This window comes from Hyperolius riggenbachi, chromosome 10 (assembly GCF_040937935.1).
Source record: "Hyperolius riggenbachi isolate aHypRig1 chromosome 10, aHypRig1.pri, whole genome shotgun sequence".
In the NCBI taxonomy this organism is placed as follows: domain Eukaryota; kingdom Metazoa; phylum Chordata; class Amphibia; order Anura; family Hyperoliidae; genus Hyperolius; species Hyperolius riggenbachi.
In genome coordinates, this window is record NC_090655.1 from 56,790,058 (window position 1) to 56,809,721 (window position 19,664).

General features: G+C 43.0%; 1 protein-coding gene across 1 annotated transcript in view; it reads right to left on the reverse strand.

Moving 5' to 3' along the window:
• Positions 1 to 19,664, reverse strand: part of LOC137534197 (VPS10 domain-containing receptor SorCS3-like) — an 872,207-nt gene that overhangs the window by 11,538 nt on the left and 841,005 nt on the right. The window contains exons 23-25 of the mRNA XM_068255595.1: positions 18,127 to 18,258; positions 15,905 to 16,004; positions 7,924 to 8,029 (exon numbers count right to left, since the gene is read on the reverse strand). Of these exons, the coding sequence (XP_068111696.1) occupies positions 7,924 to 8,029; positions 15,905 to 16,004; positions 18,127 to 18,258 (338 nt within the window). The remainder of the gene's footprint in view (positions 1 to 7,923; positions 8,030 to 15,904; positions 16,005 to 18,126; positions 18,259 to 19,664) is intronic.

Genomic DNA, 19,664 nt, shown 5'->3' on the forward strand with positions numbered 1-19,664 from the left:
CCTGTGACCCCCACACTTGCAGGGGTACCCAGGGGCTTTGGAGGCCCCTCCTCCTCCTCCTATCCGCATGCAGAGTAGCGCAGGGAGCGTTATATCTGCCTTCTTCCAGGGCCGCAGATCTCTATGTATTATAGCAGCAGCACTCTCTGCTGCCCTTCGCCGAGCTTCTGATCACATGACTTGCATCAGTCATATGACAGGGAGCCTTTGAATGGCACCAGAGAGAGTGTGCTGTGATGTACGGAGAAGACCTGCAGCACTGTAATATTACACTCCTACCTGTTCCAGTGCTGCGTGTCTCCTCCGTGCATCACAGCGCACACTCTGCCATTCACAGGCTCCCTATCAAATCACCAATGTGAGTCATGTGATTGGGAGCTCGGCAAAGAGAAGCAGAGAGTGCTGCTGCTGTAATACATGGAGATCCAGCTGGAAGCAGGTATAACGCTCCATGTGCTACTCTGCATGGTGGGAAAAGGGGACTAAAAGGGGCACTATGGTGAAAAATTGTAAAATTTAAAATATGTGCAAACATTGGAAAAAAACATACTTCTTATTTGTCTATGGCTAGATTCACAGTGGGACGTTGCGTTTTGATGCCACGTTAAAGTCGCACCGCAAGCTTACAACGCAACGCGCCCAAAAAGTGGCAACGCAGCGTTACCGTCACATACAGCAGATACAGTAAAAAATACAGGCAATGAAAAGTATGCTTCCAAGTCATTACTGAGCATGTGCAAACAGTCCAACGCAGCTAATAACGTGTATAACGCACTGCATGCAGTACTTTTACTGAACGTGCAGCGTTAGTCACTAACGTAACGTGTGCACTGTGAACGGGGCATTGATTTTTCATTGCAGTGAGTTATTCTGCGTTAAATGCTGTTTTAACGTGCGACTTTAACGTCCCACTGTGAACTTAGCCTGAGTAAAATGAGCCATAAATTACTTTTCTCCTATATTGCTGTTACTTACAGTAGGTAGTAGAAATCTTCAACCACTAAAGGTCCAAAGACCAGCCCTATAGGTATTTAAACACAGGTTCGATATCGGTTTTGTTAGTGCAACTATCATCCTCACTTTCTGCCTCTTTATGTTGAAATGTTTCCCTCGCTTCTAAAGTTAGGGATTCGATGGAAAGGAGGCTTTCAGATAGATATGCCATGTCTTCTCTTGGTGGTGTTCGGCACACCCAAAAACAAATAGTGTGTCCACTCGCCGAATGGATACCAGAGAAAAATATATTCAAACACTAAAGGTCCAAAGACCAGCCCTATAGGTAATACCTATAGGGCTGGTCTTTGGACCTTTAGTGTTTGAATATATTTTTCCCTGGTATCCATTCAGCGAGTGGACACAGGTAGTAGAAATCTGACAGAAGTGACAGGTTTTGGACTAGTCCATCTCTTCATAGGGGATTCTCAGCAAGGCTTTTATTCTTAAAGACATTCCCTAAAAAGGATTTAAACAAAAACTAGAATATAGAACATTGAGGGGAGCAAGCGAGGTATACCAAAAGATCTGGTCGAAATATATAAATGATCCGCTAATTGGAAATAAGATATTGGAGGGGAATAATGTGTTTAGGTATATAATGATCAGTGAATCTTGGAGAGAATCACACTACAAGATGATAAATAAGGCAAAATACGCCTTCAACCTGAAATATATAAATCCCCCTTCTTACTACGCTCCAGTATGTCCTAAATGTGGAGAACCAGAGGCGGAAATGTTTCATTGCATCTGGACCTGTGCTCCTATTTCTCTGTTTTGGATGAAAGTCCAAAGGTATATCAAAGACGTATGCAATATTGACTGGTTACTCACCCCTCAACTCTTTCTATTCCATTACAAAGAAGATCCAGCTAATATAGGGGTACCTCCTCAGCCTCCCCCTAAAGGATCCAACAAACTGGCCCACTTAATCCTGGCTGCAGCAAGAAAAACGATTTACAATAAATGGATCTATCCTAGCCCCCCTAAGTTGTGGGACCTAAAAGAGGAATTAATGCACATCTTCAACCTGGACAAATTAGAGACGCTACAACATAAGGAGAAACTCACAAAATCTTTATTCACCACATGGAAACATTTTATTTTTCATTCATACTCAGACGTTGAGATCCATAAAATGATGGAACACTTTAAATATACCTCTTGGTATGCAGTTCTAGACTTGCAGGACAAACTTGGCAGGCTAAAGGTTCCGAGTCGCTAGCTGTGCTCTGGATCTATCCAGGGGAACATGCTACTAACTAATAGCACCCTGTTGTAGGACCTGTTGGAAATTTTAGCTTATTTTCTCTGTTTTAGATATATTGCGGTAGACCTCGATAATATTCCATTAATTCAGCATGTAAATCAGGGGAGGACGGCCCTTTGGTGGCAAAAGGGGGGTGGAGGGGAGGGTTAGTTTTGGTGGGGGGCAGAAGGGTGGGAGAGGTTGGGGTTTATGTACATGTACTTACCATTGTATGGGCCTATGGCCAATAACCTGAAATGCTTTATGTGGGTTTAATAAAACAATAAAATATGTTTAAAAAAAAAAAAAAAAAAAGGATTTAAACAATGATACTGGCCAGCTTCCCTGCTCGTTACACAGTAAATAGCAGTTGCTCTGTCCAACTGCTAAAAACGAAGTGCTTTTGAAAATAAATAAATCCCTGAGAATCCCCCATGAACAGATGGACTAGTCCAAAACCTGTCGCTTCTGTCAGATTTCTACTACCTACAGTAAGTGACAGCAACATAGGAGAAAAGTAATTTATGGCTCATTTTACTCTGGGAAAAAAACATACTTCTTATTTGTCTCTGTTTGCACATATTTTAAATTTTACAATTTTTGCTATAGTGCCCCTTTAACTGTCTCTTGAAAGTTAGTAAATTTGCATGAATTAGATGCACCGCTGTCGTATGCATTTACAGGAGGCTAAACTATGGCTGTAATTATTCTTACTCCTCAGGTTCATCTGCTAGGAGTAATAGGAGACTCTGCTTCTACAATTAAACCGCTTGTATTCACACGCTGACAACCTCCTGTACTCCCCGACGAAACACACCTCCTGCATCCATCTGTTCTGCATGTAAGACACCGCTAATATTCTGCTGCGAGGCCCCTATTGCAGGTCTCAGAGGAGGGTGTCACACTGGTCTAATTGGTACACTAATGTATCTACTGGCACTTCGCCAACCTATCCTGCATTCCGCTGCTCGTCTCGCTGTTCACATGCTGATCATCTGTCCGCTACTTCATGCACTCAATATTTCTAAAGCCAGCTGCAATTAAACAGATCTCCAAACAATTTAAAAATAAAATAAATGAAAGCTAGATATTAGAGCCAATAGTGTTAGAAATATTTTTTTTTAAGTGCATTTAACGCTTTAGCAGCCAATTAATTTAGAGGCTTGCAAGTTCTCCAGGCTAATTTATTTTAGCACTTTTTTTTCGATTTCTTCTTTCTTACATTTCCTAGCTTCTAATTAGTACTGCTGTAATGTGTATTTATGGCCACCTTGTCACTAGGGGGCAGTGTGAGACAATAACAGAGGACTTCACTTTCAGTTTCTATGCGTCCGTCACTCCGGATTTATTGCAGCATCCCCAAACTTGCAGACCATTTGACCTTCTCTGCCTCTGATACTTTCAGCCATAGACCCAAACAAGCTTGCAGTAGATCAGGTGTTTATGACAATATTGACAGAACTGACAAGGTTAGCTACATGCTTGTTTCTGGTGTGATTCAAACACCACTGCAGCCAAATCGATCAGCAGGGCTGCCAGGCAACTGGTATTGTTTAAAAGAAAACAAATATGGCAGCCTCCATATAACTCTCACCTCGGGTTCACTTTATGTCAAACATCTGCTCTGCATGCTTGTTCAGGGTCTAGGACTTCAAGTATTAGAGGCAGAGGATCAGCAGGGCAGCCGGGTAATTTGTATTGTTTAAAATTAAATAAAATGTCAGCCACCATATCCCTCTCACTTCAGTTATCATGTAAGTCCCTCCCAGAGAAGAGACAGCCTCTAGCAGTGAAACTCTGACCCAATGGACTAACTGGATGTAAGTCATTTTGGAGGAGCATTCTGGCAGTTCACTTCCACCCACTCCTAAAAGACATTATTCTTTTCACTAGTGATGGTCCTGTCTAGGAGAACTCATGGAGAAGCATGTGATTTGTTTGATCAGCTTTGTAAGGCTCTGATTTGCTGTGATCGAATTCTGCTTCAACACATGTTCATGACTAACAAATCAGACACTTGCATATCTATCACCTGACCAAACTGACCACATGCCTCTCTAGGAGTTCTCCTAGGCATGACCATCACTACTTGTCAATGCTGAGGATAGGTGTGCAGATAGCTGGGGGGAGACAGAGTATGGGGCTATTCTGGGGGAGCAGCAAGTTGTTGGCAATGCAGAAATGGCCACCACTGACTAGCTGTGACGATTTGTGTCAGCAAGGAACAGAATTCTGATTAGGTGATCTGCAGTATCACCTATAATGCAGATATATACCTGATTATAGGGTGATCTGCAGAATCACCTATAATACAGGTCTATTAGAAAGCTGATGTGACAACAAATAGCAATATAGTGATTGGTCCAACAGTAGTACTGATAGGTTTAATAATACCTCACCAGAGGAGCTGGTGGGTACTAACAGTACAGCGCCCCTCACCAGAGTCAAGGGCCCTCTGGTGAGAGTAGAGTGGTCAGACTGATCGGGTTGGCAACAGACAGACAGGTGCAGTACAAAATCGGAAGGCAGAGACAGGAAGGTATAAACAGGCAGAGTCGGCAGCAAGATCAAATGGGCAGAGGTACAGAATCACTGAGCAGAAGAGTAGTCAGAACGAGCCAGAGTCATACACAGATAATAACACAGTAATAAATTATCTTTAAGGCTATCAAACAATTCCTATCTTGTGTGAAATCCCCATTTTCCTCTCGGATCAAAGCACACTGGAACTATCTAAGGGTCTGAGCGCTAACACCAAGTATTCGCAACAGCAGACAAGTTGCGAGTGATTCAGCTAGGCTCATGAAGCAGAGGAGACCCCCTCCAGCACGCCCCCTCCTATCCGCCAATGAGGAGCGGCGGGCGTCTCCTCTGACGTCAGCCGACTGGCCGGTCAGCTGACGCGCCTCCTCCCCGCATAAAGGTCCTGTCTGTGCGCGTGCGACAAGGCAACCCTATGTGCAACTGACAGCCCCGTCCTCGGCGTGCTAGATGCCTGAGGCACGAATACATTGCTAGACAGGGAGCTGGAGGCAGCTGCGGAGGTAGCGCTGTTCACCGCAGCTGCCTCTCCAACGTTTGTTACACTAGACATGAGCGAAATAGTCACAGAAAATTGTCAAAGTGAGCCAGAGAAGAAGCACCCTCATGTATTTTACAATATAGATCAGTGGGAACATGAGAGAAAACACCTACCCTGCTCTCTGTTTCATCCTTCACGGCTCAGCCTGCTGGTTATAAGCCCTGATAAAATCCCCTACTGAGTATTTAGTCTGGCTTTGCTCAGAAATCATTATAGCTGAGTCATTGTAGCAGAGCCAGAAGGGGGCAGGCTTGGCCTTGAAAGGACATCAGAGAAGACCTAATCAGTCCTGATAAAATCCCTGACTGAGCATTCGGTCTGGCTTTACTCAGGAATCAATATAGCTGAGTCTGTCTTCTCTGATGTCTATTCAAGCCCAAGTCTGCCCCCCTTCTGGCTCTGCTATAATGACTCAGCTATAATGATTCCTGAGCAAAGCCAGACTGAATGCTCAGTCAGGGATTTTATCAGGGCGGATTAGAAGCAGACTGAGCAGTAAAGGATGAAACAGAGAGCAGGGTAGGTGTTTTTTCTAATTTTACCACTAATATATATGGTAAAATACATGAGGGTGCTTTGTCTCTTGTTCACTTTAAGCTTCTGATTAGTATGGTGAAAAATTATTGTAAATAGAAATCATTCTACTAATGATAGTGTTACTTTTACAACTTTGGCAGTGAATAGCTAAGCCCCATACATGGGAGTGACATTAACATTGCTGCATATGTTAAGGAGAATAGTGGGTACAAGTCAAAAAAGAATTTTCCAAAAAGACCTTATATTTTTAGAGAAATCTATTTTAAAATGTAAAGGAAAAAAAAGTTTAAAACATTTTTCTTTGCATATTTAGCATAGACTTTCTCAAAAACTAAGTCTTTTTTTTAAAAAATTCTTTTTTTTGAGTTGTACCCAATATTCTCCTAAACATATCTACCAATTTTGGTAGCAATAGCACGTATGGGTGCTTTGCAATTAACCGCTAAATTCGGCACAAAATTTCATAAAATTGCGCGAAAATTACGCAAAATTATGAAATACTACTATTACATACAAACTTAATTACGATTTTCCCTGAAAATTCGCATTACAATTACGATGCATAAATGCGAAATTCGATGCAAAATTTCGGCCCACCACTGGCTGTGCAGCGATCACCAGCAAAATCATCAAAATTTGCCCTGGGTTTTCCTGTGTAGGCTAATTTACATAGAAATACTATATTTTTTGGACTATAGGACACACTTTTTCTTCCCCAAAAGTGGAGAAAAAAAGTCCCTGGCCAATAAGCAATTAACTTTTTCTCCTCCTTGGTGATATTTTCACAACTTTTAAGCCACCAGCAAGCAAGAAAATACTCTGAATAATTTTGATAGTACCCTTTAACCTACTTTTGGTACTTTTTCAATGGAAAAGTGCTCAAAAGTTATTTTAAACAGAGGATTACAAATTATCTCCTAAGATAAAAAAAATGCATATGGGCCCTTGTGTCTTTTAGCCTGAATAAAGGGAATCCCCAATATATGATTTCCAGCTGATACAAACCTCCGACCGACCCGGTGTCCTCCTGCACTGTCCCCCTGTATAAATGTAATTAGTGGCAGCAGCCTCTATCACTCACCTTATCCTAGGAGCCTGCTGTGATTAACTGCTGTCCCCTTCTGGGTCCTGCTCTGCTTTGCCTCTGTGAATGCAAGTAGCGGTGGCAGCTGTGGGTATCACTCACCTGATCCCTGGAGTCCACAGCGATCAGCTGCTTGTCTCTCACACTCCTTCCCCCTTGTGGCAGTCACGTCTGTAATGATGCAACCAGGAAGTGCTGGTAGGGGTAAGGAGTGAGAGAGACAAGCAGCTGATCGCTATGGGCTCCAAGGATCAGGTGAGTGATACCCGTGGCTGCCACCACTACTTACATTTACAGAGGCAAAGCAGAGCAGGACACGGAGGATGACACTAAGGGGGGGATGGCAGCTGATTGCCAGGGGCTCCAAGGATGAGGTCAGTGATGCTGTCTGCCGCTAATTACATTTATACAGGCAGACAGTGCAGAAGGACCCTTTGAGGACATTAGGACACCAAAGGGGACAGGAGCATCTTATAGTATAAAAAATACGGTAGATGTACAGCTAATATATGTACAGCTACCAATGAGTGAGGATACACTTCATTTAACCACATTTGAAAGCTGCCACCAATCTTCTAATCGTAAGGGCTAAAATGATCGAAAGAACGTACTAATATTATTAGGTCTACTTACAATCCTTCTACTTTCTATTTATGATTTGTTGGAAAATCCATGTTGGCACCTAAACCTGGTTTAATGATGAGAATCGGTTGCCGATCCTGCAAGAATCTCGTTAAGAGATTGGGCACAATTCGTTGTGAGATTGAAATTTTTGTGCACTCATCCCTGCAGTTAATGGCATAAGAATTTGATTCTTATATTGCAAAATCTCAGATTTTTTTGCAATATCATTTTAATAGTGGCATACTTTGGAAATATAATGACAAATATAAAGGCAGTAAGGCTTTAAACAACACAGAAAGTTCATAAAAAAATAAAATAACGTAATAATGCTGACAAATTACAGGTCGGTCTTACCTCTTAAATTTGTAAATTAAAAAAACAGCTAGTCCCACAAACACGACCGAAAGGAGCATCAGCATGGCTGAACTGCTGTGACTGGCGCTGTTGTCCACCAGAGGAGCTGGGGGAGGAAGAGGAAAAAACATTTTTGAAATCCGTCAAATAAGACAAAGTATAATTTTAAAGAACATGCAGCGGCTAGTACACAATACCAATCATCACTCTAGTCTCATATCGGTGCTTCTTCTGCGCTTAAAGGACAACGATCTATAAGGTAGCAAGAAAAAAGGGCACCAGCGGCTAGTGGACAAAAAGGGCACTGCATAGACATTAATGCAATTATCGCTAATATAGTGAAAAAAACTGAAAAAAGGTTGACCGATAAATAATGTTAACAACATTAGAACATTTAAGATTTTGAAGTATGTTCTCATTTTAGAAGCTTGCAGCATTATAGTTTTTGTCATATTATTTTGTTTGTATGTATTTTACGTTATTAAATATATTATCGTTTCTATGTGTAAAATAGTGTTTCTGCAGGGATAAGGGTTAGGCACCACCGGGGGGAGTGGTTAGTTCTAGGCCCCAAAGAGGAGGGTTCTGTGTAAGCGTAGGATTGGGTTAAAGCGGACCCAAACTAAACATATTTATTTTAATTGAAAATATTTAGTTGCACCACTCTGATACTATACAAAGATAAATAAACACTCCTTCAAGCCTATGAGCATTTCAGTGCATGCTTTTCACCCTTCTCTTTTCATAACTAGGGTTATACAGGTGGCAGTCATTACTTCTGAGCTTAGTAGGAGGTTTTAGATAATGGGTGTGTTTATCAGCTACCCTCCCTCACAGGGGCGTCGTCTATGTGAAATCTCACACAAGCTGTGATCACCTCCCCTGTGACATCATCAGTAGCAGTCTGTGTTTTGTTTTTCATCTCCTCCACCATCTGCCAGATTCTGTCCCGGCAATATGAAAGGAAGGGAGGGGTTCCTTAAATAAATGTAAAATATGTTATATTTGTCATCATGCAGCTGAAAAAAAGGCTGCTATTTATTATTATAATTTAGAAAATAGATTTTATTTCTGAAATCTTGTATTTTTAATTTGGGTCCACTTTAAGCTTTATTGCTGAATTACGTTATGACCTTTAACATTAAGATACATGAACTCCCGTCTGTTTTAAAATGGTATCATTTACCGCTTTCGTTAATGTTTATCGTTGAGATTTTGTTATCCACTGACACTATTTTGTTAACCAGCCGGGCCTTTTTTTCCTGGCGCCCTTTATTCATGCACACAAGTGTTCTAAAATTACAATGAACAAATGATGTCTAAGTAGCTATGTAAGCATTTGCCTACATTTTATGTTAAAGGATACCCGAAGTGACGTGTGACATGATGAGATAGACATGGGTATGTACAGTGCCAAGCACACTAAAAACTATGCTGTTACTTTTTTTCTTTCTCTGCATGAAAGAGTTAAATATAAGGTATGTAAGTGGCTGACTCAGTCCTGACTCAGACAGGAAGTGACTACAGTGTGACCCTCACTGATAAGAAAATCCAACTATAAAAAGTAAGAGGTAGAAAGAGGTAAAAAGGGTCAATAGTTCATAGATTTTAGCTTTGGCATACTTCAATGAATGTGTCATTGAGCAAAAACAATAAAACAGTTAAAACTTAAAAAGTAGATTTAAATAGTGGGATATCTTAAAAAGTAATTTTTAGGAGAAGGAAGATTGATACAATCATTTATTTAATAACTTTATTTTCGCTTTGGGTTTCCTTTAAATATCAGAGGCAAAAGCTGTACTTCATTGTGTGTAGGTTTTAGCTGCATTGGAATGATTTATTAGCAAAAGGGAGTCCGTGCTTTGTGAGAAAAGTGGCAATACAGCCAGTGCTGGTCTCTGCATCTCTCAGAAAACTACAGACTACAGCAGTGTTTTTCAAACCTGTCCTTGTGGCTCCCCAACAGTGCATGTTTTGCAAGCAACCTCACCTATGCACAGGTGGAGTAATTAGTATCTCAGCTAGGTGAATTCCATGCCGCTCAGATACTAATTACCCCACCTGCGTATAGGTGAGGTTGCCTGCAAAATGCACACTATTGGGGAGTCATGAGGACAGGTTTGAGAAACACTGGACTACAGCAGCAACAACAACAAGAAAAGCTTTAGTATGAAAACCCTGCCTTAAGGTGCGTACACACATGCAACTATAGTAGTTTGTAACGATCGTTCCCCGATCTTTACCACTGACGATCGTTACAAAAAACGAACCACTGACTATTAAGGCAGACGACAAACGAGCCAAATCGCTACAAAAGAAAGTTCTGTCTCGGCGGATTTTAACCAACGACGATCGTTTGCAAAAGTAGTACATCGTTGGAAACGGTCGTTCGTATTAGGCTTGACATGCGCATTTCACAATTTCTCCGTGAAACTTCTTATTTTTATGCGCAGGCGCAATAGTTGCTTTACATGATGTAACGTTCATTCTAACGATCAGATCGTTACACACCTTTTAAAACTAACTTTACTTAGGTCGTTCTTTCATCAATTAAAAGTTCGTTCGTCGTTCTCAACGAATGATCGTTGTCGCATGTGTGTACGTAGCAATAGAATCAGGTTTCAAACACAAAAGAGAATGTTTATGCTGCAGATAGATACATTTCAGCCTGTTAGCTCTGCATGACAGCGCATTATTCTCCTCAGACAGCTAACCCTCGAAGCCTGAGTTCTGTCTCTATAAATGAGCTATTTAAACAGACAAAACTGAAGCTGCAATTAAAGTTAGTGAACCGGTCATCTGCTAAAGATATAAAGTACACACGGGATTAACAGATATAGGGATGGAGATTCCCCCTCCCCTTCCATCATGATTCACTGATCCAGGCCCTGGTCCCACAACACTCCATGAAAGGAATTTGATAACATTAAGGGAAGAGATGAGCAGGGGAGATGTATAGCAGTATTTATATACAGCAGTATTTAGGAACACTAGACAAGCTATTCCCATTCCAATTCAAAAAGCATGTTAATAAATAGTTGTCCTTATAAGTACACCGAAACGGGGAGGGATATGGAGGCTTCCATATTTATTTCCTTTTAACCACCTTAGCGGTATGGACGAGCTCAGCTCGTCCATTACCGCCACAGTGGATTGCTCAAACCCTGTTGGGTCTTTTTTAAAAAAAATAAGAAAATGTAAATCACGCAGCTAGCACTTTGCTAGCTGCATGTTTAGTTCGATTGCCGCTGCTCGCCGCCAATCCGCCGCGAAAGAGGGGCCCCCCCAGACCCTCAGCGCAGCCTGGCCATTCACTGCCAGGCTGCGCTATGGGGTGGATCGGGACTCCCCCTGACATCGATGACGTCCTTCCGATCATCGCCATGGCGATGAGGGAAGCCCTAAACGGAAATCCCTTTCAGAGCGGGATTTCCTGTTGGGTATGATAGCCGGCGGCGATCGGAGGGGTGGGAGGGATGCCGCAGGGAGGGGGAATCATGTAGCTAGCGCTAGGCTAGCTACATGATGTAAAAAAAAAAAAATAGGTAAAAAAACACCCGCGGCCGAGCGCTGCAAAAAAATAAACCGCCAGGGTGGTTAAGCAACTCACATTGGCCCATATGCAATTAACTTTTTCTCCTGAGTTTTCTTCTAGGAGATAATGTTTGATCTTCAATTTAAATTAACTTTTCAACACTTTGCAATGGAAAAAAGAACCACAAAGTAGCTGAAAAAGTACTATCAAAATTATTTTGAGTATTTTTTTTTGTTTGCTGGCAAATTAAAAGGCATTTTATTGACAAGTTTGAAAATATCACCTAGTAGAAAACTCACTATTTGTCTGTTTATCCTGCTGAGGTTTCTAGCTGCAGTAGTGTCTGAACCACACACCCGAAACAGGTATGTGGATAATCCAGTCAGACTTCAGTCAGAGCACCTGATCTGCATGCTTGTTCAGGGTCCAGAGTTAAAGCTTATTACCCATGCAAAGAATGAATCGCTGGAAACTGCAGTTGAACAAAGTTTCCAAGATCTTTATACCAAGGATGTTTAGCGATGGGATGTGGGCCAGCCATCTGTAACCGTTGTTTACCGCTTTTTCTTTAAAAGATAGTTACACGATGTCGGTAGAAATGTCGCGAACCTCCGATTTTCGGTTTGCGAACCCTGTTCGTGAACCTTCGCGGAAAGTTCGGTTTGCGAAAAAGTTCGCGAACCGCAATTCACTTCAATGGGGAGGCGAACTTCAAAATTTAGAAAAATTTCTACTAGCTGAAATAATGATAAAAAACATGTTTCAAGATTCCTCCCACCTTCCACCTCCCATCTCCCTCCTCCTTTCTACCTTTCTATCCCCTCCTCCCTCCTACCGGAAGGAGAAGGGTCTCATCTGCCAGGGAATTCCAGTATTTCAAAAACCAGCTTACATACCGAGGCTGGGATTTGAACCCAGGTCTCAGAGTATGGTATGCGAAGAATGAATCGCTGGAAACTGCAGTTGAACAAAGTTTCCAAGATCTTTATACCAACTATAATGGATATGTTAGTTACCTACCATACACTGAGACCTGGGTTCAAATCCCAGAAACGGTATGTAAGCTGGTTTTTGAAATACTGGAATTCCCTGGCAAATGAGACCCTCCGGTAGGAGGGAATAGGTAGAAGGGGAGGAGGGAGGGAGGAGGAGCCCACAAGAGGCTAACTAAAATCTCCCTAGCAGAGTGTGTAGCAGCTGTCCCTTAACTAATTAGTATAGGCAGACGAGTGAGTCAAGTGGCTCAAGGACCTTGCCTTGTATAAGGGGGGGTGGGGCTCCACCAGTGAGTGCAGTCTGATTGGCAACAATGTGCCTGCTGACTGATGTAGAGGGTCAAAGTGTTGCTCAATAGAGCATTATGGGGTGAATCGAACTTCCCGGGAAAGCTCGCCTTTGGCAGGCGAACGCAAACCACCGAAGTTCGCCGGCGAACCGTTCGGCCCATCTCTAAATGTCAGTTGGTACAATTTTTCATCTGTAATTTTGACAGATGGAAATTTTGCCATAAGTATTGACTTTTTAACCACTTGAGGATCGTGGGCTTAACCCCCCCCCCCCCCCCCCTAGTGAGCTAGCTATTTTTCACGAATTAGGCCACTGCAGCTTTAAGGCCTCGCTGCAGGGCCGTACAACTCAGCACACAAGTGATCCCCCCCCCTTTCCCTTTTCTGCCCACCAACAGAGCTTTCTGTTGGTGGGCTCTGATCGTTCCTGGAGTGGTTTTTTTTTTGCAAATATTTGTTTTATTTTTTTTTAATAAATTTGCCTTTTTTTATTTCTTTTGTTTCCCTAAATCCAGCCAATCAATGTGATAGTCTCTCAAAGACATCAGCCTATGAGAGCCAATGCTCTCCTGCCTCCCAGGGGGACAGCCATGTGACACGGCTGTCCCCAGTAAGCGTTGTCGTAGATTGCAGTGCTGTACACTGTAAATAGACGGCGGTTTTGCTGTCTAACAGTCTCCTAGTGGCGATCACCGCTGGGAGACTGAATGCGGGGTGGAGCTCCGCCTCCCAAGCGGAGATGCGCACGCGATCTCCTGCAAAACCCCGCCCCAGGACTTGAGGCTAATTGGCATTAGTCGGCCATAGGGCTGCCACCGTGATCACGCCCATGGGCATGACGAGGTCATAAGCAGGTAAAGAGTAGAGACAAGAGCCCGTATTGCATATTGGTAAATGGACAGGGAATGGCTCCTATTTTATAGATAGATGTTCACACTTATCATTTTGCAGCTGATCCGTGGGATCCATTGTGGTAAGCGGACTGCACTTCAGTACAGTCCGCCATAATCCCGGGAGTAACGCAACTGCCCCAGGCTACAACCGGACCACAGAGGACCATCGGAGCAGATACTGCACTCTCCACACCCTTTGATCCGGCACACGTGGGAACAGAACCTTATACTGATAATTTAACACAAGCACTTTAAATTAATATAAGGTGTCGGTGAAATTCTTAAGCCAATGCAGGGCATGGATCTGTCAGTGTATGGGCAACATTTCTGCCCTCTGCTCCAATACCAAACACCGCTGATGCCAATCAGGACTCTCTAGAGCTGCATCGCAGTGATGAGAACATAAAACTCATCTTAGTTAAATCATTTACTTGTTCTAGGAAAAATAAAAGAGAAGATTTATGATGTGAAGCCAACAGAACAATATTGGAATCTGACATTTATGCAAAATACAGCAAAAACAGAAACGCATAAATATGCGGAGTAGGTAGGAAGCGTCCCTTTGTATGCGGAGAGGCGCAATGAAATTAGCATGTAAGTGTGATGGAGAGGCCATGCATTGTTCAGCAAAACTTCTCTGCCAGGGCAAGTAAATATTTCATTAGACGGATCTGCCCTGCAGCCCACAGATAGTTTATATGGTGCTGTATTCCAGTAAATCACACATCTTGATTTATTGAAGTGACAGGAAAACAGTAATTGACAAAAATAGCTATTTTGCCTCTCTTGTTAAAGTGGAAGTCAAGGTAATTTTTCTTCTTTTTTTCAGGCTTTGGATAGCGTGGGAGATATTGTATATAGATGAGGCCCAGACGTATGTGTCATGATTTGTATCCCTATCTTCTTCTGAATGCTCTACCACACTATCCACCCCAGACTTCTTTACCTTACAGGCCAACATCTGACTTTTTCCTCCTATCATCCAACATCTACTCACCTTTTCTGTCCACTCTCGACTTCTCTCCCCCTTTGTCCGCAGCCTACTGGTCTGCCCCATCCGCGGCCTACTGGTCTGCCCCGTCCGCGGCCTACTGGTCTGCCCCGTCCGCGGCCTACTGGTCTGCCCCGTCCGCGGCCTACTGGTCTGCCCCGTCCGCGGCCTACTGGTCTGCCCCGTCCGCGGCCTACTGTTTTTTCCCGTCCGCAGCCTACTGGTCTGCCCCGTCCGCAGCCTACTTGTCTTCCCCATACACCCCAGACTTCTTTACAACTTTCCAGCCATACAACTTTCCAGCCAACATCTTCTCTATCTACTCCTGACTTTTTCCTCCTACCGTCCAACATCTACTTATCTCTTTTTTCCCCTACCACCCACCATCTATTTATCGTCTCTGTCCACTCTTGATTTCTCTCTCCCTTTGTCCACAGCCTACTTGTCTTCCCCATCCACTCCTGATTTCTTTTTTATCCTACCATCTACTCATCTTCTCTGTCATCCATCCACTTCTGTCTGACCTTTCTTTCCACCATCTACTTATTTTCTCTGTCGACTCCGCACCCTTCTCTCCCACCATCCACTCCTCAATTCTCTCCCAAACTGTACACACCCTACTTGTTTTCCACATCCACTCCTGATTTTTTTTTCATCCCGACCGTCCACCATCTATTTTCTTATCTGTCCACTCCTGACTCTTCATCCCCACCATTCTTGTATTTTCTTGGACTACCCCCTATTACTCACCTCTACCATCCACTGTCTTCTTATCCTTCCTCTTCTCCTTACTCCTTCTCTCCCTTCCACTGACCTTCTTTCTCCACTCCTGACTTCTTCCTCCCTCATTCCACCTCAAATCCCCCCCCCTTATCCACTCCTGAATTTCCTCTCCCCCTCAGAGCAGTCTACGAATCTTCCCTTATCCACTAACAGTCCCTACTTGACTGACTTTAAACCCACCACACACCATTCAATTTTTGACAAAATGTATCTGATTTTTTCCAACCTTTCTAACTGATTTTAATGGAGAGAAATTTCAATTTCAAGTTTTTCTATTGGAAAAAAGATTGTTTTTTTTCCACACAATCAATCGTTTTTATCGAATTATGGTAAAATGGAACAGAAAAATTGTAATGTGTGGCCACTATTAGGGGATCACTGCCTTTCTCTTGTGTCTGGGTACATTCAGAAGGACTGAGATTGGATAGGTGTGAAGAAGATCCTTATGGACAAGTGTTGTTTTGTTTGTTTTTTCCCCCTTGCAAGAACTCACCTAAAGTAAGCTGGGTGACGTAGACAAATATCTGCACTCCGGGCTTCAGCTCAAACATGACGAGGTTTTGATTCAGAGCACTAAAAATAGATTCTACAATCTGAAAGTGAAGAGGGAACAAATATCAGAAAACTAGCCAGTATATCACAAACCAGGTCAGTCCAGGTCAGTCATTAAAAATCATACAGAGTCTAAACGGATATTGATGTGAAGTGATGATTGTAATGGTAAATTGTATAATTTCGCGTAATTTTTGCAATTGTGTTTTACAATCCTAATAAAATCATCACGCCAAAAAAAAAACATGAGAAATATTGCATAATTATGAGTATATGCATAATTACAATTCTTATAGGCGTAATAGTGAATTCATAATTACACAAAATCCCGCGTAGTTACGATTAATTCAATTTTGCGTAATTACAATACATAATGCAAAACTACAAACAATGGCGTAGCTAGAGTCCATGGGGCCCTTAGATGTAGGCACTCTGAAATGCCACCTGCCCCTACCCTATGGATACAAGTTAATTGGACCATTTACAATCTTATCTAATTAACACTACACACAGTTCATGGGCACTGAGTCAGAGGGTGGAGAAACCGTTAATGGTGAATACATTACGTACTCACTGGCCCACCTTTGTTTCAGGGCCTCATAGCATGTGCTATGGCTATTGCTACGCCCCTGACTACAAGTAAACAAAAACTTATACACAAAATTATGAGTTAGTGCAGAATTACAATGCAACATTAAAGCGGAATATAACCCTGCATTTCAACTTTGCTCTAAAACATTATTTACAGTATATTATATACAACCAGCGTTTTTTTTTCCTAGACCAGCATTGGAAGGGTTACACAGGGCTTTAAAGTTCCTGGAGATTTCTGCAGACGCATCCGAAGCTGAAATAGATACATTTTGTTTACATAAATGTATCTAAGTGTTATATGTGACTCATCTCTCTGACTGAGAAGGAGCTTGGAGGACAGCCAAAAAGTGGGTGTCATTTATCAATAGATACATTCAACTAAATAGAATGTATCTATCTGAACTTCTGCATATCTCTCCACGGTACTTTAAACCTCTGTGTTTAACCCTTCCAATGCTGGTCTAGTAAAAAAAAAATGCTTTTTGCATATAATATGCTGTAAATAATCTTTTAGAGCAAAGTTGAAATGCAGGGTTATATTCCGTTTTAAGAATTACCACAAAATTACTTACGAGTTTATCCAAAAATGACAAATTACACATATGCAAATTTTCGGCTCATCTCTATTGATGTGTCAGGGTTTGCCAGGCAGCTTGTGCATAGTGCTTACCAATCAAGCAACATGGCTGCTCACATGATGACACAAAAAAAAGACAAACGGAGGAATTAGTTGAAGAGTGCATTAATGGAACCCGAGGTGAGTGTGAGATGGAGGCTGCCATATTTATTTAGCTGTGGAACTTTAGTCAGAGCGCCTGATCTGCATGCTTAAGTCTAATTGGATTACTTGCATGCTTGTTACAGGGTTGCGACTCTACTGATTCAGAAGATCAGCAGGACTGGTATTTTTGTTTTAAAGGAAATAAATATGGCAACCTCCATAACGCTCATCTCAGGTTTTCATTAATGCACTCAGCAACTTATTCCCCAGTTTGTTTTCTTTAGGGCAGAGGCAGCCTTGGGGGGGGGGGGGGGGGGGGGGGGGCAAGTGTTGCAATCGCCCCAGGCCCGGTGCCTGGAGAAGGCCCCGGACCCTCTCTGGTGGGAGAGCGGGCATAGTAGTTACAGCTCGCCTTCCTTTCTTTGATCCACTGCAGCCGCTATCTTCTTACTCCTCCAACATTTATCGTGTTGGTAACAGCGCCCCCTGTGATGACGTGACCACGTCATCACAGGAGATGCTGTTACCAATGCGACAGACGCCTGGGACAGGAAGTAGATGGAGGCTGTGGGGGATTGGCGGAGGGTAGGTGAGTTGTAACTACTATGCCCGCTCACCCCGCCGCTGCGTGGCTCCTACCTATCTAACCTATACTGCGGGCACCCACCTATCTAACCTATACTGTGTGTGTGTGTGTGTGTGTGTGTGTGTGTGCGCATATACAGCATGTATGTGTGTATCCACAGCATATCTGTGTAGGCTCCACCTACTCTAAGGCTGCCTCTGCTTTAGGGAAGTAAAAGGCTTGGTTCTGCAGTAACATGTAGCATGGCAACATGTCAGCTGACCTGCTCTAGGTCCGCTTTGCTTCCTTTCCTCCTCTCACTGATATTCTTTGGCGGCAATACGAAGAGCTCAGCTGATGTCGGCAGACCGGGGAACATCGCCACAAGGAGGTGCTCCTCTGGAATGTGGGTCACCTGCAATGTAAAAAAACACATGTTCATATTAGAAGGTAAACTATGATAGAACAGCTGTATATAACAGTCACTGGGAAGGGTGGGAGTGACAAGCCTTAACATAAGCTATAACCTATTGATCAGGCACCTGCTGCTCTGATGCCACAGCCTTTCCCCTTTCTCTGCCACCAATGTAAACAAGACACACCTCTCTTGTTTGCTCAGTCACATGGGGTGCCTGTTAGAATTATCAACAGTACCGTGACCAAGAATTGAACTTCATCCCAATCAGTAGCTGATACTCCCGTTTACTTGAGAAATCTATTCCTTTACACAAACGGATCATCAGGAAGCTCTGCATGGCTGATATTGTGGTGAAACCCCTCCCGCAGGAAACTGTGAGGACCATGGTCCTGGCAGTTTCCTGTCTGTGAATCTTGTTGCATTGTGGGAAAATGTTGTTTACAGCTGTTTTCAACTGCCAAAAAAGCAAGCAGCAGCTCCTTCCAGTGACATCACCTGCCAGCAGAAAAAAATGTCACCATGTGATAAATGTCAGAATGTAAATCAGGGAGAGGAAAGCTTTTACAATGGGCAAACACTGACTAAATCATTTATACATAATTATTGTAAAAATTAAGCATTTTTTTTATTACAATATTTTCACTGGAGTTCCTCTTTAAACTGCAATATAGTAAAGCAACCACAAGAGGTCACTGTTTGTAACATGCTGTGTGCAAATTAGCCAGGGCGTAAAAAGAACCCCTGCAAAGTTGTCCTGGGGCCCCCTGAAATCCAAAATCCTGCACCCCTAGAGTTGCACAGAGAGTGGTGAGATATTTACCTGCACCGAACGCGCTGCAGGTCTCCTCTGTGCTTCCCGGCAGCCACTCGCTCTATGCTGCCACCATCTAGCTCTTCTTGCATCGGTCATGTGATTGGGAGGTGGTGAATGGCAGCAGAGCATGTAAATATTACACCAGCACCCTGCGCTACTCTGTATGCGGGTGGGGTCGGGCCTCCCAGTCTCTGCTCCACCCCGGCGATTGTGGGAGTTGTGAGGGGGGGTACTATTACGCCCCTGGGTCAGCCCTGGATTTGCTTCACAAAAGCCTTTAGGCACAGATGTCTTGGCACCCTATACTTCACCCTCCATATATCTACAAATGCCCACCCAACTGCACCTTAAGTGCGCTGACTGTTCCAGATGTTACTTTTCCCTTAGTTCCAGAGCCCATTGGAAGCAGCTACAGGTGCCCCTTAGTATACGGTAGCCAGAAGTACCTTCCATATTAAAGTGAACCAGAGACGAAGCACCCTCATGTATTTTACCATATAGATCAGTGGGAACATTAGAGAAAACACATACCATTCTTTCTGTTTCATTCTGCACTGCACAGCTTGTTTCTTATCAGACCTGATAAAAT